The 24,116-nt window shown below is 35.4% G+C and overlaps 3 protein-coding genes and 1 long non-coding RNA gene across 6 annotated transcripts in view; 2 read left to right on the forward strand and 2 right to left on the reverse strand.

The window, feature by feature from the left end:
• PAN2 (PAN2-PAN3 deadenylation complex catalytic subunit PAN2) lies at window positions 1-4,799 on the forward strand. Its single transcript, XM_088041893.1, has 16 exons — window positions 1-167; window positions 216-377; window positions 424-593; window positions 646-766; window positions 821-1,017; window positions 1,073-1,293; window positions 1,344-1,608; window positions 1,658-1,754; window positions 1,994-2,227; window positions 2,276-2,524; window positions 2,595-2,739; window positions 2,788-3,083; window positions 3,130-3,765; window positions 3,818-4,041; window positions 4,091-4,312; window positions 4,361-4,799. Exons 1-16 carry the CDS (start codon window positions 147-149, stop codon window positions 4,635-4,637), a joined length of 3,537 nt encoding a protein of 1,178 aa, XP_087898019.1. The 5' UTR covers window positions 1-146; the 3' UTR covers window positions 4,638-4,799.
• On the reverse strand, window positions 4,739-8,023 carry LOC148171183 (uncharacterized). Its single transcript, XM_088041900.1, has 2 exons — window positions 7,332-8,023; window positions 4,739-5,147 (listed from the first exon to the last, which is right to left on the reverse strand). Exons 1-2 carry the CDS (start codon window positions 7,930-7,932, stop codon window positions 4,909-4,911), a joined length of 840 nt encoding a protein of 279 aa, XP_087898026.1. The 5' UTR covers window positions 7,933-8,023; the 3' UTR covers window positions 4,739-4,908.
• Window positions 7,997-24,116, reverse strand: part of LOC148171184 (uncharacterized) — a 23,668-nt gene continuing 7,548 nt past the window's right edge. Inside the window, exon 2 of the long non-coding RNA XR_015770465.1 lies at window positions 7,997-8,086. This is a non-coding gene — a long non-coding RNA (uncharacterized LOC148171184). The remainder of the gene's footprint in view (window positions 8,087-24,116) is intronic.
• The window catches only part of Samuel (SAM-motif ubiquitously expressed punctatedly localized protein), a 79,057-nt gene continuing 63,066 nt past the window's right edge, over window positions 8,126-24,116 (forward strand). Inside the window, exons 1-2 of one of the 3 annotated variants that reach the window (XM_088041895.1) lie at window positions 8,126-8,218; window positions 11,641-11,805. In XM_088041895.1, the coding sequence (XP_087898021.1) occupies window positions 11,673-11,805 (133 nt within the window). In that variant the 5' untranslated portion in view covers window positions 8,126-8,218; window positions 11,641-11,672. Of the gene's footprint in view, window positions 8,219-8,253; window positions 8,355-11,640; window positions 11,806-24,116 lie in introns of those variants that run through there. The other 2 variants (XM_088041897.1, XM_088041894.1) reach the window with 2 other exon arrangements.

Below are 24,116 nucleotides of genomic sequence, written 5' to 3' on the forward strand. Positions count from 1 at the left end.
GTTACTAGGTTGGTACTACACATCCCCAATCTCAATCTGTCATTTTCCCAGTCCCGTTTGAAATGTACAAAGTAATTTTTAAGTTAATATGTAGCACAAATATTCGTTTTTAATTAGTCTTTTTATTTTTTATACAATTTGGAAACATGTTTTTCGACCAAAGTGGGGTACGTATTCCTATTTTGAGGTTAGGTCTGTTTTCAAAGTGTCTCTAGCTTGCAGTGGCTGCGCCACCCCCTGACGTCCCCGAGTTGATGGGAATTGAATCAGAATACGTCCAAACACAATGCATTTTAGCAGATGGGGGCGATCGTTTCGGTGTGAGCGCGTTGGTTTTTGATAGATATGAAGAACTGCTGTGGATGGGAAACCAAGGGGTGAGTTGCCCTCAAGGCTCTCTGAGACTTATAAACTTTTTTCAAGGGTCATGTCACTTCATACTACACTGGTGGTATGCAGAAGTACACATCGTTTCAAATCCACGCCACTGAAGACGTGAGGCAAGTACTTACGATAAATGAGGGCATTTTGGGGCTCACTGGAAGCAGTCTGAGATACCAAATTAGGCGAGGAATCCCAGTTTTTACGCACACGTGAGTTTGGTACAATTTCTTTACCGTTTCTATTAAAAAAATTGCGATTTAGCTCCGCAAATATGTATGAAATGCAATGTATGCTCCAAGTGGGGGCCACAAGACTTTTGATAGGTGGCCACCATGAGAAACTCGTTGATTTTAACATCGATTTGTGTAAGGAAATTCAAGTTGTAAGTAGTTTTGTTCTGTTTTTACTTCTGGGATTATTACCTCAAAAATTTTAGCTGGATGTGGGGGAGCCTGGGTACGTTATGTTACGCCCCCATAGCAGATTTGTGTGTGCTGGGAACTCTTTGGGGCGGATCGATTTAAGGGACCCTTCTACTCTGAACATTGAGCATACTTTGGAGACCCACAGCGGCAGTTTGAGCGATTTTGATGTGCAAGGGAATCTGCTTGTGACCTGTGGATTCAGTAACAGGTGATTTAGATTTTTGATTATGGGGCGTCGTAACTTCTTGAATCTAATGTTGCAGACACGGAAACTTGGCGGTGGACCGCTTCCTCATGGTCTACGACCTGCGCATGATGCGAGCCGTCACCCCTATCCAAACGGTCTTAGACCCATTGTACCTGAGATTTCTACCGTCGGTGTCATCGAGACTAGCAGTCGTGTCGGCACTGGGCCATGCTCAAATTTTAGATACTGTAGCTTTCGCCGAACCCAGACTATGTCTCATGCAAATGGACAGTCCAGGTCTGTACTCTGTACCTCCTTTTCAAATTTACAGTCTCTTCTATTGGTAGCCATGTGTTTAACATTTGATATAAGTGCAACAAGTCAGGCTCTGGCTTTTGGAGATAACAGTGGCTCAATTCACCTGTTTTCATCGACGCCTCAGCCCCTTTTTAATACGTACTCGCGGATGACTGAACATGGAGATCCCTTAGTGACGTACCAAAGTTTTGCTATTGACGATTACGAGACGCCGTTGTCTGTTATTCCCATGCCGATCAATCACGATTCGTTGTCGTCGGATTGGCCGGAGGTTTTAACGAAGAAGTGTTACAGGTAGATTTATTACATCCACTTGATAGTCAGTTGAATGTCTTATTTAAAGGCGCCCTGTGGGGATTGATACCGAGGTCTTGCGCTCTATGAAGATGAAAGGCCCCATCGGCTACGCCCCCAACTCCCGCACAACAAGGAGAAACCAAGTGAGGCCTGATAAGTTACCGACTGTTTATTTTTATTGAAATTTTTGCACGATTCTCACTAGAATGCTCTCTAATTTTGCCAAAGAATTTCGTTTCGTTTATATTAGTACGAATTTAATATTTAGTTCCCAAGCCATGTGATATGAAGCAATAAATCCTAAGTTTGTTAGAGGAGGTTTTCATTCGTCCCTCCCTGTACTCACGCGGTTGGAAAAACTACTAATTAACGCTCTTTCTAGGTAATGTACGAAATTGACAACAACCGAGTGCGTTCACAAATGAAAAGCGACGGAAGAAATCCAAAGTCAGACGACCACGACGGTTTCATTGCCATTCCGAAACGCTACAGAAAAATCGATGTAAAGTACAATAAACTGGGGACCGACGAATGCCAGTTTGATCAGTTCAACAAAACTGGTCACACCGGTCTTGAAGCCACGTTACCGAACGCTTACTGTAATGCAATGATCCAAGTACGGCCCACATTTCTCAATACACTCATTTTTATTGTTATTTTTAAGGTTTTGTACTTTATTGAACCGATTAGAGCGGTACTACTCTCCCATTTGTGTAACAAGGAGTTTTGTTTGTCGTGTGAATTGGGATTTTTGTTCCACATGCTCAGGACTTCGTCCAACAACTCGCCGTGTCAACCTGCGAACTTCCTGAGAGCTTTTAGAACTATTCCGGAGGCGTCTGCGCTGAGTTTGGTGTACAGCGACCTGCCGCCGGACCAGAAGACCAAAATTAATCTCGGAGCTTTGATACAGGTAACTTTTATGCTCGTAGAGAAATCTGCAGAAATTTTATTAAAATCTCCATCTCCGCTCAATGTTTTAGTCGTGGAACAGGTTCATCATCCATCAACTCCACGTGGAGCTGGCCGAAGCGAAAAAGAAAAACGCCGAGAGGAAGAGTAATAAAACTCCGTTTTCGTACAACGTCACCGATTTCCCGGCGATTGATGACCGCAAAAAGTGTTCAGGTAATTTCCTTTCCTAATTTTTCTCCTCTCCATTTCTTTTTTTGGCAGCTTCCGAGGTGAACGCCAACATCGAGCAAGAAAAAAAAGACAGCGAAAGCGAAATCATCCAATTAATCGGCGCCAAGCAAATGCAAGTCCACACTTGTCTCAAATGCAAACTTGAAGTGAAAAAAGAATCGATTCTTCTAGTCTGCAATTTGATTTACCCGACCAATGAGCCGGAGCGCGAAGAATGGAGCTTCTCCGACATCCTCTCGCGTTCGCTGTGTCCTCAACAAACCACCCCTGCTTGGTGCGAAGAATGCAAGAAGTTTTCCCCAACGCAACAAACCCGAGTTTTACAGGTGTGTTGTTTACGTGGAATTTCCGAACTAATTTTGTTGTGTTTAGTCGTTACCGAAGCTCCTAGCGATCAACACTGGTCTCCACAACCCTCAACACAAACAATTCTGGCAAAGCCAAATGGATAAGATCGTGGCTAAAGTTACAAACTCCGAAACCCCAATTCCGTCTATACCAACCAACACTTTGAGTTCATCAAAGCCGTGTCGGTATGGCGACCACTGCTCTCGACCGGGCTGTCGGTTTAGACACAGCTTTGATAACGTACCGCCCCCGGCCCCCGTAAACAACCCTTATTGTAGCAACAATTGGTTGCCACATTCCATCTCCATCGGTTTGAGTGAGGACGAATTGGTAATCAAGAAAGTGGAAGAAGACAGCGGGAATGCAAAATTGAGCCAGAAGAAGGTGTATGATCTAACAGCGGTGGTTTGTTACATCAACGATCCCTCTTCAAGTGAGAAACGGAATATCGTCGCTTTGATCAACGTACCGGAGTCTTATGTGGTGGAGACGACGAGTTCAGAGCACAAGTGGTTCCTTTTCAATGATTTTAGCATTGCTCCGGTGTCGGCGCAAGAGGCGGTGTGGTTCAGCTTGGACTGGAAGATTCCTTGTATTCTGTATTATTCGACGAGGGAGATTATTGAGTCGGAGACGAGAGTCTCGCCGCCAATATCAAAGGTACAACAGTGTTCGGTGGTCTAATTCGATTTTTTTCAATCTTTGATCACAGGAGGTTTTTACTGAAGACGCCTGCATCGCGCGGAGCTGGGGAACCTCCGCCATAACCTTCACTCCTTTAACAGACAACGAGTTCCCCAAAAAAGGGGAGTTGGTCGCGATGGACGCCGAGTTCGTCACCCTCAACCAAGAAGAAGCAGAGCTGCGGAGCGACGGCAAAATGTCGATGATTAAACCATCTCAGATGTCTGTAGCGCGCATAACGTGCATCCGAGGGTACTATCTCTACCAAAACTCTTCTTTCTTTATGTTAAATTTGATCTAGTTCCGGTTCCATGGAAGGTGTTCCTTTCATCGACGACTACATCTCAACCCAAGAGCAGGTGGTCGATTACTTGACGAAATTCTCCGGAATCAAACCTGGAGATCTGGACGCCAATTTCAGTTCGAAGCACTTGACGACTTTGAAGTCGACTTACACGAAATTGAGGTTCCTGCAGGATAGTGGGGTTATTTTCGTGGGACACGGGTTGAAGAACGATTTTAGGTGAGTTGGAGTTGGAGGGTGGCGACAGTTTTTATTGTGATTTTCTAGGGTTATTAATTTGGTGGTACCACCGGAGCAGGTGGCGGACACGGTACATTTGTTCCATCTACCTCATCATCGAATGGTGTCGCTGAGATTCCTAGCGTGGCACTTTTTGGGGGTGAAAATACAGTCGGAGACTCATGATTCTGTGGAGGATGCGCGAGCGGCGCTGCATTTGTACAAAAAATATAAGCAATTAGAAGCTCAAAATAAAGTAGGAGAAGCTTTAGCCGAGTTGTACGATCGGGGGAAAATCCTCAATTGGAAAGTCCCTGAAGACTAGCCTGTAATTTTTTATCGTGTCTGTTTACAATCTACGTTTTTAGTGTCTGTTGTTTATGTCGTGCCGAACCATTCCAACTTTATTATTTATACAAGATATCAAAGTCAAGGTCAAACAATACAGTGTAAATTATTTTTTCAAAATAAATAATTTTCTATGGAACACCGTGTATAATTATTTACCTCTGATAAAGCTGACAATAAAATATATGAATCTAAGAACGACAATAAATAAATTGTGCACACCATTGATATGATTGCGGAAAGGGCGTCTAATGTCTGTGCACAAGCCTTGTCCAATGCCTTCGCTCGGGTGAGTCGTTATCCACTATTGAGGCTTTCCTGCTGCATTCGACAGAAATTGACCCTCTTCTACTATCAATAATCGAAAATCGACGAGATTCTATGGAAGTTCGTCGAGATTCTGGATAAAAGTAGGATCTTCCACATGTCATCTCGCTGGGTCCGACAGGGAAAGAACATCTTCGATATAAAGGGGGTGGTCTGAAACCTACCAACGGTGTTAGTAACACATGTGGGAGATGTTAGGGTGAACATAAAAAGCGAGGGTTAGGGTGGGGTTTGAACATAAAAAGCAGCGGTAGAATGCTTTTGTTGAAAAAGTGTTGCCAACCGAATTGATAACAAAGCCGTCGGCGTCGGAGTCAACAAACTTTTTTTGTTTAGATGTTATCGTTGAACAAAAGTCGGGTTCCTTTCATCAGTTGCCGATTTTGATAAAGTAAAGATGTTGCGCGAGCGTAGGGAATTTGTTTTTGTTTAATGTTTGTAATTCATGTTTTGCTCGGTTTTTAGTAGCGTTCTTAAGGTTTTTCTAAGCTTTTAAGGATCTTAATAAGTTTGTTATTTTTAGGTTTTTTTCAGTTCAATTTCATGCCTTTTACATAAATTGTTAGAATTATGATAGTGTTACCAACATATTTTAAATTTTAAAAGTGGTATAAACATTTTCTAGATAGCTCCAAAAACACGGTACTTTTAGAGTTTCGGCGTCAGAAATGCCCTGAAACTGAGAAAATTTTTTACTTCACATTTTTTCTTTTTTTGAAGAAAATGCCTTAAACTTGATTGTGAGATTTATCAAATGACAAAATCGTTTAAAAAACGGGACAGTCTAAACATTTTTATTTTTTAGATCTACAAAATTACCAACTATTGAAAGAGCGAGACGGATTTTAGAAACTTTTATTACTGGAAGCTGCAGTCGTTTAAAATTTGCCTATTTTTTTAGATTTCTACTATTTTAACAATTTTTTTTAACTGCTAACAGCATAAACAAAATTTAAAAAGCAAAAATGGTGGATGCGCCATATTTTCAGCTACTAAAATTCATAATTTTGACAATTCTTGTATTATAGCTATGAAATTTAGAGCAGTTACTATTTTTGAGTCGAGTAATAACTCCAAAAAATTACAAATTTGTAGAGCAAAAAACACAAAATTTGGAAATTTTTATTTTTAAGAAGAAGCAAAAATTTCGGATATTTTGGGCAAAAATTCGTAATTTTGTTAATTTTAGTGCTGCAGCTATGAAATTTGGGGAAGTTACTTTTTGTAAGTCGCGTAGTAACTCCACCAAATTCCAAATGTAAAGCAAAACACAAAATTTAGAAATTTTTATTTTTAAAAAGAAGCTAAAATTTCGGATATCTTGGAAAAAAATTCTTAATTTTGTTAATTTTAGTACTACAGCTATAAAATTTGTGGAAGTTACTATTTGCAAGTCGTATAATAACTCCACTAAATTACAAATTTGTAGAGCAAAAGACATAACATTTAGAAATTTTTATTTTTAAAAAGAAGCAAAAATTTCGGATATTTTGGGCAAAAATTTGTAATTTTGTTAATTTTAGTGCTACAGCTATGAAATTTGGAGGAGTTAGTATTTTTGAGTTGTAAAATAACTCCACTAAATTACAAATTTGCAGAACAAAAGGCACAAAATTTTGAAATTTTTATTTTTAAAAAGAAACAATAATTTCGTATATTTTGAGCAAAAATTTGTAATTTTGTAAATTTTAGTGATGCAGCTATAAAATTTGGACGAGTTACTATTTTTGAGTCGTAAAATAACTCTACCAAATTACAAATTTTTAAAGCAAAAGACACAAAATTTAGAAATTATTGTTGTTGAAAAAAAGCAAAAATTAATTCGAGTAAGCAAAATTTTAAAATTTTAGCTTTGCAAATCAGTTTGCAGTTGAATTGAATACTTTACATTTTTAGAAAATACTGCTTTACTAAATCGTGGATTATTTAGAGTACGCAAAATTTTGAAATAATAAAGATAAAACTCCATCGAAAACTATAAAGTTGGCAGCCTTGCCCAGTTTGACATTTCAGAACTGTCATAACAAGACGAACTTCCAAGGGTACCAACAGACCCCACATTTTAAAGCCACCTCAGATGTTTCTGAATTAAATTATTTGCTTTAAAAATCGAAGATTCTAAAACGACTATCCTATTTTGGGTAGGTTTCACAAAAAATTCACCCGTCCAACGTCAATTTTATTATCGGGAACAGGAAAAATCAGCACTGAAAACACAAAATACCTCAAAAACATCATCCCCTCGAAAACACCCCCTAGAAATATCAAAATAACAACACAACAATCACACCACCAAATGCGCTACCTTAATCTAAACGCAAAGGTGGTCTCGACACCTTCCTACCCAGTTGTTTTGAAGGGCCCCCAATTTCCGGGATTTCCATAATAGATTCCCTCCGCACCAACTCCTTCCTGTTGTGCTTCAAAACAGTCAAATCAGCCAAAGAACATTTCCTACTGATCGTCGGTTTGGTATTCTTAGCTGGTGTTTGACTCTTCGCCTTGTAAAGCTCAAGAAAAGCAGCCCCTAGTGAAGTCACCAGGAGTCCTGCCGCGACACATCCAACTATAGTTCCTCTCGGTTCAGACGTGTTGCTTTTAGCGGTGTTCTTCGGAAGCTTGTGCTTTTCTAGGTCATGGATGTCTTCAGGAGTGCATTGCTCGTGTTGTTCCCAGAGGTCCTGACACAAGTCTTGGAGGACCACGATTAAATAGGAGAGAGGGCACGACGGTTGTTGGATGATTTTGATCTGTCGCGTTTCCACTTTTGTGTCGTTGATCGAGAGTTCGCTTTTGTTCTCTGCTTGTTCATTGTCGGTGGAATCGTGACCTTTGTTCAGGATAGTATAATGCAATAAAGGATACACAAACACGATAAGAATGACAATTTTGCAAAACATCACTAATGTGTCGTTCGCATTGTCGCGACGTTCGTTTTCACTCATTTTCACCACATTTCTGTTAAATAAACACGGAGAGAGATCGATAACGAGGGTGGGTATCCTGCTGGGTCGTCGAGATTATTCCTGCCGATACCGGAACTTTCAGCAGGATTATTTGCTTTGGCTGCTGTTGTCCATGCGCAGGCGTCTGGAGGCCCTGTGTTCAAAAGTTGTCGATTTTTGAAGAAATTCGAGTATTTTTTTTCTAGTGTGGGTATGGAAATGGGTGCGTGACCTTTATGCTTATGACTTCATGACACATTGATATCAGGCGCAACTAGCTGATAAGGTATGACCCCAGATAAGAAACGTGTTTCCTTCTTACCTGTAGTGTGACAAAGCGCCCACGATAAACCGCTCGCGTTTTCGTAATTATAAAGTGGCTCGTCTTTTACTGCGTGATTACCAGTGGGAATTTCTTTGCCGTGAGTATTTTCAAAGATTCTAAACAAACAACTATAAGCTTTTAGCGTTTATCGAATTGATTTGCAAACAGAGCTATACATACCTTGGAAAAATAAACCAAAGTCTGATTTTACCAATTCTACGAGATTTTCAAGAAAATGTACTCTGAAATTTGAATGTTGACAGCCAGCACCAGTTTCTGTTTTCGTCAGAACACTAACACGTACAGAAATAGAAAATATTAAATCACCCACTCAAAGAGTTTAATTGCTGTTTAGTAACGCCAATTCTAATGTTCCAAAATTAGTTGTCTGCCAGATACGAAGATTCGAAGGAAATTGTGTGAGGTGCAAAACAAGACCTTGACATGATTCCATAAATTTAGTAAATAAATCAAGCTTGGGATTTTTATCTTTGCACATACAGTTTAAATGAGCTGGTGCGACTGTTACGGACTTCCTGTTTTCAGGTATTTTTAACACCTATAAATTGAACGACAAAAGCTTGAGGTACAGTCGTAAAGTGTGCAAAATTTTTATTTAATTTTATTCTGATACTGAAACTTTTGATACATCAGACGTTAAAACAGATTCTGTTTACAATTTTAAACATCGAGATAAGTAATAAAGGTTTTATGATTTTATTGGGTCATGTCTAAAAATGTTTCAATACGAAATTTTTTCAAATCCTACTGTTCTTAATCAGTTTAATTCGAATTTTCATTATAATCATGGTAATAAGGATTAAGAGATTTTTGTCAAAACAATTTGAATTTCGTTCAAATTTTGACTTTTTTTTACATATCGTGATCTTAGATTTTTAGATCTTTTAAAAATTCTTTTGATTCTTTGCAGATTATTTCCAAATTTATTCTAAAATTCTCAGATTTCTAGATAAAGCTAGCATAGCAAAATGCTCTGAATTTTACACTTAGAATTTTCTTTTTCTTACAAATATTGCGTTCTTTTACACTAAAAAATATTTAGTACCTTTGAAATTCAAAAATTGAATTTGATAATCTTAGGAGTAACTTCCTTTGGCACTCAAACCACAAAATTGGAATTTGCTAGCTTAATTAAATCGTTAATCCTGCAAAATAAAAACCGTAAACCTTGAATTCTTTTAATTTGAAATTTTGTCTTTCTTGACTTTTGCTAGATTTTTTTAATTGACATTTATAAAAATTTTGAAGTATAATAAATCTCAGATTTTAAGAATTTCTGGATCTAAAAACTGAGAAAAAACTCCGACCCGCAGATTTAGAAGCTTTATAAAGTAATAATTTGTATTTGGTGAACTAGAAACTTGAGTAGAACATATGTTAAAACTGAGAATTTTACAGATGAAGAAGAGCAGATAAAAAAAATCAGAGCTACAAAATTCAACGATCTTAATCTATCTTAATATAATAAATAAAAATCTTGAAGTTTCGTACATTTTGAACCACTAAAAACTGAAAATTGCAGTCTTTTAAAATTAAATTCTCAGATTTTCAAGATTCTTTCAAGTTCTGACATAATGAGATTCTCGGATTTTTAGATTCTCAGACTATAGATAAAAACTGCAATTCTAGACAAATAAAAATTAAAATGAATAAGGAACTTGAAAAAATTTAGATACTTACAAACTAAAAATTAATAAGTCACAATTTTTTGTTTTTTCGGACCCAAATTCTACTCTTTTTACATTCGAAAATACTTCAATTCTTTGCATTTTTGGTCATCAAGATCAATGTACGTTATCTGTAGAATTTGGAGTATAAATGAGTCGCAAACAAGCAACAAAATTCAAATAATTGGAGACGCTTAAAAGATTCTAAATTGTATGATTCAAAAGAACCCAAATACTTCCATAAAGTCCAAAAAAATTCAAGGAATCCATAAAGTCGATGAATTCTAAGAACATCAGAATGGAAGAGTTGAAAACAAATTTAGACTACTGAAAAGCTATAAGGAACCCAAATAATCGAATGGCTCAAATGATTCCAAAAAATTCGATAAACTGCGAATACTCAAAAGAATCCAAAGAATCAAATTATTGGAAAGAATTCAAAGAATCGAAAGAACTAGGTTTGATAAAAAGTAATCTAAAGAATCCAAAGAATTCATGGAATCTGCCGAGTTGAAAGTATTGGAAAACTCGCGTCCTTGAAAGAACCAGAAGTAACTAATTCAATAGACTAGAAAAACTCGAAAGTGTTTAAAAAATCAAATCAATTTAAAGAATCAAAAAAATCCAAAAACTGGAAAGAAAGAAAGACCAATCGGAAAGCAAACTTACTGATTCAAAAACAGCAAAGAAAAAACCTTCAATAAGCTTTTGCTATTTCCGCATCTAATACCTAGAGAAGCGTTATCATTGATATCGCTTCAATTTATGGAAATTCCAGTAAATGATAAGTCCTTGCAGGCAATATTAAATATGTCAGATATTCAGATCATAAACTAATCGAAATTATTGCTAATATTCGCTGTAATATTCGCTTTTTTTCACTAGAAAAAACTCTGGATTACGAGAGATACGTACGAAGACTAAACAATCGACTTATTCTTGTTGAAACTGGTACAGTTCAGTACCTCTAAATCCTAAAATAATTACAAAGATTACATGTAAAGATAAGAAAACGTAATAAATTTGCATGTCTAGACCTAAGATTTCACCGCTCGTTATCAAATCAATCAATGAATCTAAATCGCCCCATTTTTGACGTCAAAATTTGAGATAAAGTCGTTGCAGACACCGATAATTTCGTCTAAAGTATAATTTTCCTCTACGAGTACTGAAAGGTGGTTTTCAGCGAGTTGGTCCATGACCCACATTTTGTTTAATCAGTCGTGATATCTCAGCTTATCGTTCAGAGTATTTACACAGAATGAGTAATTTTGATCTTTGATTTCGATCAAAACAGAACCACGAAAGTCAATCGGTACTCGAGATAACGCGTTTATAAAGTTTGTTTATGCAACAAACAATACACTCTTGTATAAGTGGAGTCCACGCACCCGCCTGAAACCTTTTCCGCCGTCTATTTTCAGCGGCGCCGGTCAGATTTATGTTTCATTTCCACTGAAAGGTGTCAGCTATTTTGAACTGTACATTTTTAGATCGAGAGGTCATATCAGGTCATAATCTTAACTTTAACCTATGTGCTGAAGTCAAAGTTTCAGCAAAAACTCGTCACGTTCCGTTTCAGTTCGGTCTCGATCTCGTTCTATTTAAAACGTTTCAAATATTTATATTCGAATTTTCTGACCCCCAGTTTTGATTTGTGGCGTGGACTTTTTACAATGACCGGATTTTTTTCAGGGTGATGTCCGGAAAGTAGCCGTCGCGGTACGATGATCAAAAACATAAACTTGTTGTGCGACGAGAAGTACATAGTGCAGAAAATCGAGGACAGTTACTGTAAGAAAAAGAGTGGATTGTCCAACATTATTGAGAATCTCAAAAACCAGAGGATTCTTCCTAGAGGTAAGTCCGTTGAAAGGTGTATTTATGGCGGTGATAAGATCTGGACCGGAATAGTAAAATTAAGTTGTAGGGTGTGTGTTTTCGTATCTACTTTTGTAGCGGGCTATCTGAAAGCCATAAAGTTTATTGTCACATCCAGAGAACTGTAAACTGGAGAAGGAGACAGACTAAAAGTGTCAAGATAAAACCACCGCATCGGCGGCGAGTGTTTTCTTCGTTTTTTAATTAAAATTTGTCGAAAATTGAACCACATTGCGGCGGCAAGGAGGAATTTTTTCATTCAACTTTATCTGTTATAATAATGTGCATAAATCATTTCAGTAGCCTCTGGGGAAGGTGTGGCAAGAAACGTGTACCTGTAACAAAAATGCCTACAAACACTTGTTGCTTTGTCTCTATTTTTCCACTTCTGTGGTTTCAATTCGCCTCATGTCCTGATAATCCCACAACCGCTGACGTAATCTGTCCCATAACTCTACCTCCTTGTCCCAATAAACAAAATTTTTAAGGAAGCGAACTTGCACGATTTTAATCATCTCGTATTTCTATCATTAAAAATGAAATATTGCTTTAATAACGGTCACACACCGAAAAATCAGACAAGTGTATTCCGTGACGTGAAAGGATGAGGATGTGTAGACAGGAAACGACCCAAGATGGACATGTCGAGGTTATGGTTATCATGTTCACGGAGGCATGAATGACAGTCGGCACGCGACGACCGGAAATCTCGCCGACCTCACCGGAAACGTGCACTATGCTCTTTGTAACTCGCTACCGGAAAAAATCAAAGCGGATTGTAGCCGCAGAGGGTTTATTCTTGACTTGTGTTTCCTCGGCGGACATGCCAATTTAATTCAATTCTGAGAAAAATAATTCTGAGTCCGCCCCTGCTCCGACGCCGTTGGCATCGACGTCACGTCACAAAACGACGATTTGAGATTCGCATAGATAAAGTCAATTACCGTCTCTCCCTTCAAACTGTGATAACCGCATCGAATCGTCTTCTAACTTCTCATGGTACTGACAAACTCGTCCCCCGAATTGTTTACGACGCAAGAAACTAGCTTTTAAATTAGATTCAAATCAGGTGCGTCACATTTAAAAATAATTTACGACCATTGGAAGCGGTTGATTTTCGCTGTCCATACGTGCGAAGTCCGCAGCTCGATTTTATTTGTTTATACATTAATTTATTTATATTTCGAGGAAATAACTTCGCTCCCTGTCAGTGGGAACAATGATCCGAAGAGAGTGGAAGCTCACAGCGGCGCATCTGCGTTGAATAAATCAAGAACAGGTAGGCGGTACCTTTGAGATGGCTTTGGTTCCACATGCAGTCGGTTCTTCGGCGGTACCACCAGTTACGCGTCTTGCCACAATAGTCGTTCGGCTGCCGCAGAAGATGGTCATGCTAAATCGCATGCTTGATGAATGGAGATTTATGCGGCGGTTTTGGTTCCGTGACTGCGGTACTATCAAAAACGATTATTCTTTTTGGATTTGTTTACAATTTAATGGCGTTTATTGGGATTTGTTAACAAGGTTATTTGAGTGGAGGTACTCCAACGCAGACGATTTGATGCGGAGTACTTGAGGCTTATCGGAATTAGGAGGTTGACTTGCGTTATCGTCTGGGGCTTTTTTTCATGATTAGTTGGTTTACACAGTTTGAAATTTTGAAATTTTGTCTCTTAAAAATCAATATTGTCTCTTTTTTGGTCTAGAAATAAAAATTGGTAAACCTGTAATTTTCGTTCCACAATTATGTATTTTGGTAGAATGAATAAACGTGTAGAAAGTAATAATGTCTCTAATTTTTATTCTTATATCTCTGAAATTACAAGATTTACAAACTTTCGAACTAATTTTTTGAAATTTTTGGTTTGTCCTAAGAATAAAAATTCCTAAAATTTTGCTCTTTTATCCCAAAATAATGTAAATTGGCTGAAGTAATAAACGTATTGAAAATACTCATGTTCTAAAATTTATTGCTCTGAAATTGACGGAGTTATAGGATTTAAAAGTAGTTTAGCAAAATTTTGGCTTTATCCGAAAAATAAAAATTTCTAAAATTTTAATGTTTTATTCTAATATTGTGGAAATTATTAAAATTAATAAACGTGGCAAAAATAGTAATGTCTCCAAATTTCGTTCTCATATCTCTAAAATTGCGGAAATAACGAGATTTAAAAACTCACTTTTCGAAATGAGAGGACTGCTTTGAAATGAAAAATTCTAAAAATTTTATTTTTCATTCTGAAATGATGTAAATAGGTAGAATTAATAAACGCATTTAAAGTAGTCATCTCCCTAAGTTTCGTTCTTATAGATCTAAAATTACAAGGGTTACAAACTTTCAAAGCAACTTCTTCATTTTTTTTTTTGGTTCTAACAATAAAAATTTAAAAAAACTTCTCTCTTATCCCAAAATTATGCAAATTGGTCCAAGTAATAAACGTATTGAAAATACTTTTACTCACGTCGTAAAATTTTATTCGTTTAACTCTAAAATTGTGAGTTTAAGTAACAGAGTTTGTCCTAAAAATTAAAAGTTTTAAAATTTGTCTTTTTTGTATAATAATTTTGTAAATAGACGTTAAAAATCATATTTTTTTAGAATTTTATTTTTTTTGTAATTTAGCATCCTAAGTGAACAATTTTCGTAGGAACAAAGTCAAAACTGTTAAAATTACAGCCCCGAATACAAAATCTTGGAAAATTTGTTTTTTTTTACAAAAAATTCTCACAATTTATTATGCTTCTCTTGGTTTGAAAGGACGTGCGTTGCAGCCAGGTGCAACAAACACGAGTAATAATAATAAGACATAAAATTTTAAAATATTAATAATATTGTCCACATTCACTGCAAATGAATGTTAAGATCTTCAGCACACCTGCATGCTTTCAGTACTTGGTTAGTAGACTCATAAAAGCACGTACTTCCTTTTTTGTAACATTAAAATCATATTTTCATAGGAAAATATCGATTTGAAAGTATCAATCAAAAATTTTCCATTGAAGCAATATGTAATAAAATAATACCTAATAACCATAAACAGATTGTAAATTCCTTTTATTACATTCCAGAAAAACGAATCCTATTTTTGTCCATAACGCTTTAAATCGGAAAAGTAATTTTCTTCGTGCAGTGACCACTTACCGCGTGTATAATGGCCAATATAAATATTACAAGATAAAATAGCTGAAAAGCCGAAAAAACTTCTTACATGAGTATGCTTACACCCGATATGCAAATGTGGCGGATTCTAAATGACATCTCCTTCCAAGTTTAAAAGTAAACGCGAGACAAATCACTAAGTTAACAAAATTTATGTTCACCACAAAATCTTCGCGAATTAATTGATATTAATTAATCGGAAGGAATCCGCGATATTTCTACCGATTGAAGAAAAAAACGAACTCTGTGGTCGAGCAATTAAAGAAAATTAACATCTCCATTAGGAATCAGATCTAATTAAGTCGCGGGTTTACAGTTAACCCCGTAACCTTTGGCTAAAATAATTTTGGAATGATTCTTTATAAGATGGTATCTTCTTCATTAGGTCCTAAGAGAATTGGTGCAGTCTTGAAGTTGTATAGAATGAGTTAAGAAGTGTCGGCATCAGCATAATAACTCTTGATTAAACTGGTAGTTAAAATCCAGCATCCGTTGAGTTATGCCGATTCTGCTGGTTTCGGACGGTGCGAGCTGCTATTGTGTCGCTTTCTGCACACCATGCTGGGCTATTTGTTTTCGCTGGCTTTATGCTGTCCCAAAGCGGACAATACCAACAACAACATATGCTAATACGGCAATTATTTTTAGTTATGAAGTACCGTAGCCGAGCTATAATACGAGCGAGCATACGCTCAATTGTGTCCACCCTTGTTCAATAAAATTCCACGCGTTTTTCCATGGTGGTACAATGGTAAGCACGCGGTACCAACATAATACGAAACTTTAACGTAAAAATACAACAATGGATGTACCATCGCTGGCTACATCTCGACGGAATGAATCGAACATAGTGCTTGTATTCAAATCCCAATTCATCATGCAGCAATCACAACAGTTGGTCATCATAATCATTATCGAGTTGAAAGAAGCGGCTGCCGCTTCCACCGGCAAAAGGTCACTCTGACCCCGACGCTACCTGCCGGGAATCTGCCGAATCATTTCTGGTAATGAGTCTGAGGTTGCGAGGGACGAGGCGAGACAACAGCGACGGACAAAACGTTTTCCTTTCAATTTCTTAGGCTCGAAGACGGAAAAAATCGAACAGAAAAAAATACTCCCATTAAAACGTTTTTAGAAGAAGCAAATATTTTGAAGATTGAAGAAAGACGATCTTTCTACATATTTGTTCACTCTCTTGCAATTTGGCAGCAATCCAAAATTTCAATTGCTTCTAATTCTGTTATTTGTTGTCTTAGAAAAATTTTAAAAATATGATTCTGCGTGAAATTCTGCGTAAAATAAACACACTTTGAATTAGATTTAATAAACATGTTGGCGTCAATAAATTTAAGTAATGAAAATTAAAGATGTTTTTCAAAATTTTTTTCGACACTTAAACGTCATCAAATATGTTTGTTTAATGGCTTCTAATTCAGTTATTTGTTATCTTAGAAAAATTTTAAAGATAGAACTAAACTCTATGTGAAATACTATGTAAAATAAGCATAATTTTTTTTAGATTTACCAAACAAATTATCAAAATATTGGCGTAAAATAGATTTTAGGAATGAAAATTTGAGACCAATTTCAAAAAATTTTTTCGACACTAAAACGGCTTTAAATCTGTTTGTATTCTGTATCTATTGAAAGAGCAGCTCAAAAACAACAACTGGTCGAGATCTGACATACATAAGTCAAGTGTTTTAGAAGTTAGAGACAAAAAACGAAAAATGGTTCTCTTATTACGTCAGAAAAAATTTTCATGAAAAGCCTAATTAGTTTAAATCGAGATAAGGCTGAATTCTTCTTGTTTAAAATCTGAGAAATACAATTGGACAAACCGTTTATTTGCCTTAATTCCAGAAATACCAACCTTCAAAAATTAAAATTAAAAACAAAAATAATTTTTATAATTTGACACGGTTCCGAAATTTTAATTGCTTGCAATTTACTTATTTGTTGACTGAGAAAAATTTTAAAAATAGATTTGAATTCTACGTGAAATCCTGCGTAAAATAAGTACAACTTGGATTTGATTTACCTAACAAATAAACCAGATATTGGCGTCAACAAATTTTAGGAATAAAAATTTGAGAATAATTTCAAAATATTTTTTTGACTATAAAGCGGCTTTAAATCTGTTTGTATTATATATCAGTCGAAAGAACAGCTCAAGATCTATAACTTGTCCAAATCTGGCATACATAAGTCAAGTACTTTAGAAGTTAGAAAAAAAAATTGAAATTATTTTTGCTCTTTATGTCAGGAAAAGAAAAAAACAAGAATTTGTATAATTTGACAGAATTCCGAAATTTTAATAAGTGTAATTGAGTTATTTGTTGTGCTAGAAAATTTTCAAAAAAAGATTTGGACTCTTTGGCAAACTCTGCGTAAAGTAAGAACAAAATGCATTTCACTTTTCCTGCAAATAAACGAGATATTGGCGTGTATCCGCTGTACAGCCGAACTTCGGATTCAGAGACCCAAATTTTTGAGTTCGTGCTGAAGTCTTGGTACTTCTTGCGTGTAAATCAGCCTTAGCCCATTACGTGTATCATAATAATAGAGAACGTGCTGTAAACATGTTTTTTACCGAGTTTCGTTCAATCTAATTCATCCTTCCTGTTTTCATTCATACATTACCTCTATGTTAACTTGCGGATGTGTAACATTGTAGACCGGTGACCTGTGACCAAGGGTCAGGCGCAACCGTTCCGCCACGCGCCCATCTCTATTTGCAATTGTAATCGAAAGAACCATTGTAATTATAACGACCCTTAATTGGACCAGCACGCGCTCTTCTTTTTCTCGTATAATTAATAAAATAACGAGTGCACAACAATAAATTTCAAGCTCGAGTTTATCTGATTATCTTTATGCTATCTAGATTCGGTAATGGTAGGTGAGAGATTTCACTTGAAGACTTCCAGTGCTGTTTATTTTACAAGAAGCTAACGAGTTTTTGAATTATGATTGGGACGTTTCCGGTCTTCATCTCATAAAAATGTAAATTCATAATAAATTCGCTTCGTGCAATCATAAATCATAAGTTCACCACAATGAATGAAGAGTCGAGCCGCAAGCTGTGGATTTTTAACTAGTTTCTTAGTTTCGTTCATTCGGGAATTTTACAGGTGAGACAAATAAAAAATATGTTCGATGCTAAAACTCAACCTATTGTAAGCGCGGCTTGGCGTTTTTCTCCTCCGCCAAGACATGAAGAGGATGTCAATAATGAGCAGGTTCATGTCGTTATTCACGTAATATCCAACTTCTGTTGCCTCCTGTAATAATTAATCCGAAGTTGCCTGCCATATGATGCAAACCGCTCGCGGACGTTCATTTTCTCAACCTGGGGGGCACAAGTTCAAAGTTTTTGCGACCTACAAATTTAAAATAAAACCATTTCCGCTTTATAAATAATTTAAGGCGTGCGTAAAATCATAAAAAATTGGGTTGGCACCTGGTTCCACTCATGTTTTAACCACAAAGGTTATTTATCTTTTGTGAATTGTGCGACGACTGTTATTTAGGATTATAGCAGCACGGATATAATTTTTGGGGCAATCATTTTCAGTTTATGATGGTATGGAGGAATAAAAACGTTGCTGGAGGGGTATCAGGTTTATTCGGTTTGTAATTTATAAGAGGACTTTGGTTTTAAAGATGTTACATGAACGACTTGTGTTGTTACATAATCGATTGATGATAATTGACAGTTGGTAATATGAAATTATTACAAATGTCAGATTGTTTACTAATAAAATACGCAGGTACTTACATAAATATGATTTTTATCATTACTTGTAATGTTAAAGGTATAAATTTCAGTTAAATCGTACTGGCATTTAATTATTTCATTTACATATCTGACCTTAACACGTCAGTTTTTACATTTCCAGACTAGTTTCAATCATTCAGATTATGTTAAATTTATTACCAACAATGCCACTCATGCAAAACTATCATTTGTTCATTATTCTAGTATTGTAGAATTTTGGCGCCGAAATTTTCATATTTTCCAACAGATTTAGGTATTTCATGCTTTTAACAAATTCGTCGAAGAGGGAAAATTTTAAAAATGTTAGAAATTCATACTGATTCAGTTGAAAAAAGTTATTTCTAAAGTAGAATTCAAAGCCCATTTTGCTCCATCAGGTCAAGACTTAGCAATATTTGTAAATTATTTTTTTAGTACACTTTGTTAACTTTTGTTTTGTTGAGTTTTGCTTAATTAAATAAGGTCCTTATTTAACTAAAGAAGTCGCCGCCGAGTCAGTTTTTGCCAAGACATTAGAGAAAAACTGATGAAAATGTCGAAAAACAAGCAATTTTTATAAACTTTTTGATTCTTTTTTGCTTGCAATTTTTAAATTAGTATTTTGATTTTTTAATGCAAATACGTCATAATAAAGGGGTAAATTTCTCTGCTTTTTAATGCGGTGTTAACCACGTTATTATCTCTTGTCATTTAGAAGTTACATGTCGAAGAATTTGCAGTGATTATTAGAAAAAAAAATTTGTTGACTTTCAAAAATTTTATCAAATTTTTTATTTGAATTCCCACAAAATTCTGGTTTTTCTATAAATCTCATATTTCTAATTAATTTTACTTAGATTGGAATATGATAGATGAAAGTTATGCAACAACTGTTAAAAAGACGTCGAATTTTTATTATTTTAAATAAATTTGGGGACTTTTTCGTATCAAACAAAAATTTTTTTTTTGCCCCAGACGAAATTTTTGTAAAAATGATGATATCCTATCGGTTACTGCCACCAAAGTCCAAGAAAAGATCCAAAAAATTAATTTTTAAAGACATTCCTCTTTTAATTTTGTGCTAACTTTTCAACAGATTTGCGAGTATTTGTGATTAATAGTTACTTATTGTGTTTCTGAAAAAATTATGAACACTTTATTTTAAATTTTTTTACGTTATAATTATTTTGGTTCATAAACAAACTAAGAACTCATCATCAAGAAGTTTTCTAAAATGAACTATTCTGTGTTGCGTTAGCATTAAAATCACTTTGAAACTTAATATGTAGCTAGAAACTACAATTTTGTAAGCAAAGGCATTGATTTTTAAATGAAATCACAAAAAATAACAAAAATTTTTGTTTTTTTTTTAAACTTTTCAATTTTTTTTGTTCTGTAACTTCTAAACAATAACAATTTCAACGTATCAAAAAGGTAAGACCTCAGTCTTTTCAATGATGCATTACAATGAAAAATCAATGTAATAATTATTGAGTTATAAGAAAAATTGCAAATAAAAATCGTTAAAAACGTGTTAAAAACGATTTTTTAACACATGATATCAGTTTTTCAAAAATATCATGGAAACTTTAGCAATGAGTTTTAAAGGTCTTTAGATAGTTTATTAAATTGGCTTTCCAAAACACTGTCGAGCAATTTCATAACTGCCACTTTTCAATAAATACAGAAGAAAACAAATTTTTGTGGAGTCGATCGATTTTTCAAGAATATCTCTGAATCCAGACCTGATAGAGCAAAACGGACTTTAGATTCGTAATAAGGAGGCCATTCCACTTTAGAAATGATAAATTTTCCTAAATTTGTTAACCACACGTCATTTTTCCTGCAGAGAATTTACGTATTTACAAAGGAGCAATTTTTGAAATCAGCAGGATTTGAAAGGGTAAGTTAAATTCCTGTAATGTGTAGATGTCTTTAATTCATAGGTAGCTTCACAAGAAACTGACAAATTTTTTAGTAATCGCAAAATATAATGATGAAAAACATTTAATAGGAATTCATCAGATTTGATTGTGAAGTCGTAAAATTTCAAAAACCAGACGTGGTTGAAAAAAAGTCTTTCAGTTTGAACCAATTTCATAATGGATATAAAACCTTATAAACTCACTAGTGTTATTATAATATTTCGTTCGCCCTTGTGAAAACAATGACATAAGCAAGCCGCGGTCAATCCCAACAATCAAAGACGTGTTGAAATGGAAAGCTCAGAAAATGAGATAATAAAAGAAAAGGTGAAGGTCACAGAAAACCCAACGTTTTTGCCTTCCACGTCTTGGTCGAAGTGACTCCAAAGAACGGAATCAATTATAATTTAAACAATTTCCTTAACGAAGCAAACCGGTCATATTGCGCCACAAAATAGCCATTCTCATCTTCATAATCTTTTGAAATGACAGTCCATTAAAGTGTGCGATACGCGCGTAAATGTCCGTTTCCGATGGGAAAATGTCAACCGGACGAAGTGGACATGGGACAGTGAAGAAGCCACGAAGAGAAAAAGCGCTTGATCCGAAATGAATTCGTGCCGGAGCGAACAATACAATTTAATATTCAAGGTGAATAATGGCGTTCATAAAAAAAGAGGGTAGGGTGTAGTGACTGGCATGAGACGACCCCTGCCTCCAGAAATGGAATTGTGCTGTCTTAAGGTCGGAGTTCACGGAATCGTAGGCGTGGCGAGATGATTGTTTGTGGGCGAATCCTCGCCACGACGCAGCCTTGTATCGGATTATTGCAATAACTACATCCTGATTCACCAGTGTATTAATCTCTTTGCTGAGGTGCTAACAAGGTCAATGCAACTCGCGCGTTTGCTTTTTCGAACGATTTTATTACGTTTAATATTTGTTATTATGTTTTGCGGCGATGCCTTCTACAAACAAACATAGAGGAAGTCGTTAAAGTCGAGAGCCGCGAGGAAAATGCCCTGTTTCTTTGATGGGCGGCTGCGATGAGGAAATGTTTGACATCTGGACGGGTTACGAGGCGAGATAATGTATCTATCAGTGATTATCAAACGGAAATGATCGAACTCCGGGCGATGCCTTTTTCACATTCACTGATTTATAACACCAACGAGGATTCAATTCCTTTTTCTACAGATGTTAACTAAACCAGCAAATTACTCCTTTTTTTGTACTTGGGAGAAATTATCTTCTTCGGGTTTCATGCCTTCTCTGCGTTTCGCGCAAAGATATTATCATTTCTTTTGGAAAGTCTTCGGTTTTCTATTTCGGTGCTTGAAGAAATTCATTGAGTCAATTTTTGTTAGCTAATACTTCTGTAACTTGCTTGTCAAAACTATTAGATCTGATACAGCAATGGACTTCTAGTAAAACGTCCCTAGAACTCTTCCAGCAGCTTGTATTCCAATTTCAGGATCTTTTGGCCCTTTGGCCGGTGTAGTTCTTTCTTTTATTTATTCTATTTTTATTCAAATTCTTCTTGCGGTTTCTAACTGTTCTTGATGAATCCAGAATTAGAAAATTCTTTTTTTTTTTAATTTACAAGGTAAAGCCATTACGGTGGATATTATTTTTTCCGTAATTTTCGGTGCTCCATATCTTCGAAATTACGACATATAGAATAATGCGGTTCTTGGCATGTTTCTTCTGGTCTTACATATCCCAAATTCCAAAAATTATATTTTTTCAAAAAAAAATTACACTGATTAAAGCGATGTAAATTTATTTTTATATTGGTACTCATTTCATACAGAATTCCACGCAAAATTCCAAAAACATGCTTAAAATTTTTGAATGTCAAAATCTACTTTCCCCTACGTCAACAAATAACGGAATTAGAAGCGAAAGAAGTTGTGGACAGTAAATTTTAATTTTTGACTCAAGCAATAAAAAAAATTGTTTTTTTGACTTTCGTTTATAAAGTACTTGAGAGACCAATCTGAGATTTGGTCAGTTGATAGATCTTGAGCTGCTCTTTTGATCGATGTATAATTCAATGGTATTAAACGGAGTTTTAGCCTCAAAAATTTTTTTTGAAAATTACATTACAAAAAGACGATCTGAAAACCTATTTCGGTCAATATCTAGTTTATTTGTAAAGCGAACTTACTTTATTTAGGCTCATTTAACATAGAATTAAACGCAGAATCTAAAACTGTGTTAATTTTTCTCGTATGACAAAAAATAACGGAATCAGAAGCGAAGGAAATTTTGGATGGTTCGGTTCTGAAATTTTCGACTCAAATGATAAAAAAAGAATTTTTGGTTTTTGAACCTATCCTTGTGAAATACTTCTTATACGGATCTAAAATTTGGTCAGTTGATAGACTTTGAACTGTTCTTTAGATTGATTATAACCCAAAGGTTTTAAATGTCGATTTAGTCTTAAAAACGCTGCTTAAAAATGACCATAAAAAAGGCCTCCTGAAAACTTATTTCAGTCAATATTTAGTTTAATTGTAGGGCAAACTTACGTTGTTTGGGCTCACTTAATGTAGAATTTCACGCAGATTTTAAAATTGTGCTAATTTTTCTTGTATACCAACAAATAAGTGAAGTAAAAGCAATTGAAATTTCGGAAAGTCGCCAAACGACACATAGAGAGATGCGATTTTCGCCATCGTTTTTCTCGCACTTGTTTCTGAATCCCATTAGATTCCCGTTTTATTTCTTAATGTCATTTTCAAATCTTAGAAATATTTTAGAAACCTTACATCTCGATTGTTTTGCCGAACAAAATCCTCCTCCTCTAGCCGTCCCTGATTAATAGCAAATTAGCGTAACAAAGACTTTGTTACACTAAATTAGTTCGCTTCCATTGTCTATAAAATTGAAATTAATAACTAATGAATAAAACTATGCATAATTTAATCATGCAAAAAGCGCCTATAAATTTCAAACGTCAACAATAAACGCCTCTTCTGTACTAAAATTACATTTTTTGTAACGCTCTGACTTCATAAATTTTGTATTGTACCGCCAGGGGCTTGAAATCACCCAATTCCGCTTCTGTACATTCCTCGATCAAACCCTTTCATTATCGTCGTTTAATGATTTTGATTTACGCAGGCTATTTACATGCAAATCGATAGATTTAATTAAATCTGTTTTATAATGTGAGTAATTAATTCCCACTTGAAGTTTCTTAAGTTTAACACCTTTCAATGTTTCATCTGTATCATTATATATTTTTATGGTCTTATAATTTTATGATGTTTCAATTTTTGAGTAAGCAATAATTCATCGATTTTGTTAGAGGCTAAAAGTTTATAGTGTTGCTTAACATATTAATATGATTTTATCCATAATCTTCGAAATATTTCGGCTCGGACTTGAAAGATAATAAAATTGAAATGCGATGACGACATGGCGACAGTTTCGTAAT

Source organism: Gnatocerus cornutus, chromosome 7 (assembly GCF_029298725.1).
Source record: "Gnatocerus cornutus isolate USDA-ARS CGAHR chromosome 7, icGnaCorn1.1, whole genome shotgun sequence".
NCBI lineage: Eukaryota > Metazoa > Arthropoda > Insecta > Coleoptera > Tenebrionidae > Gnatocerus > Gnatocerus cornutus.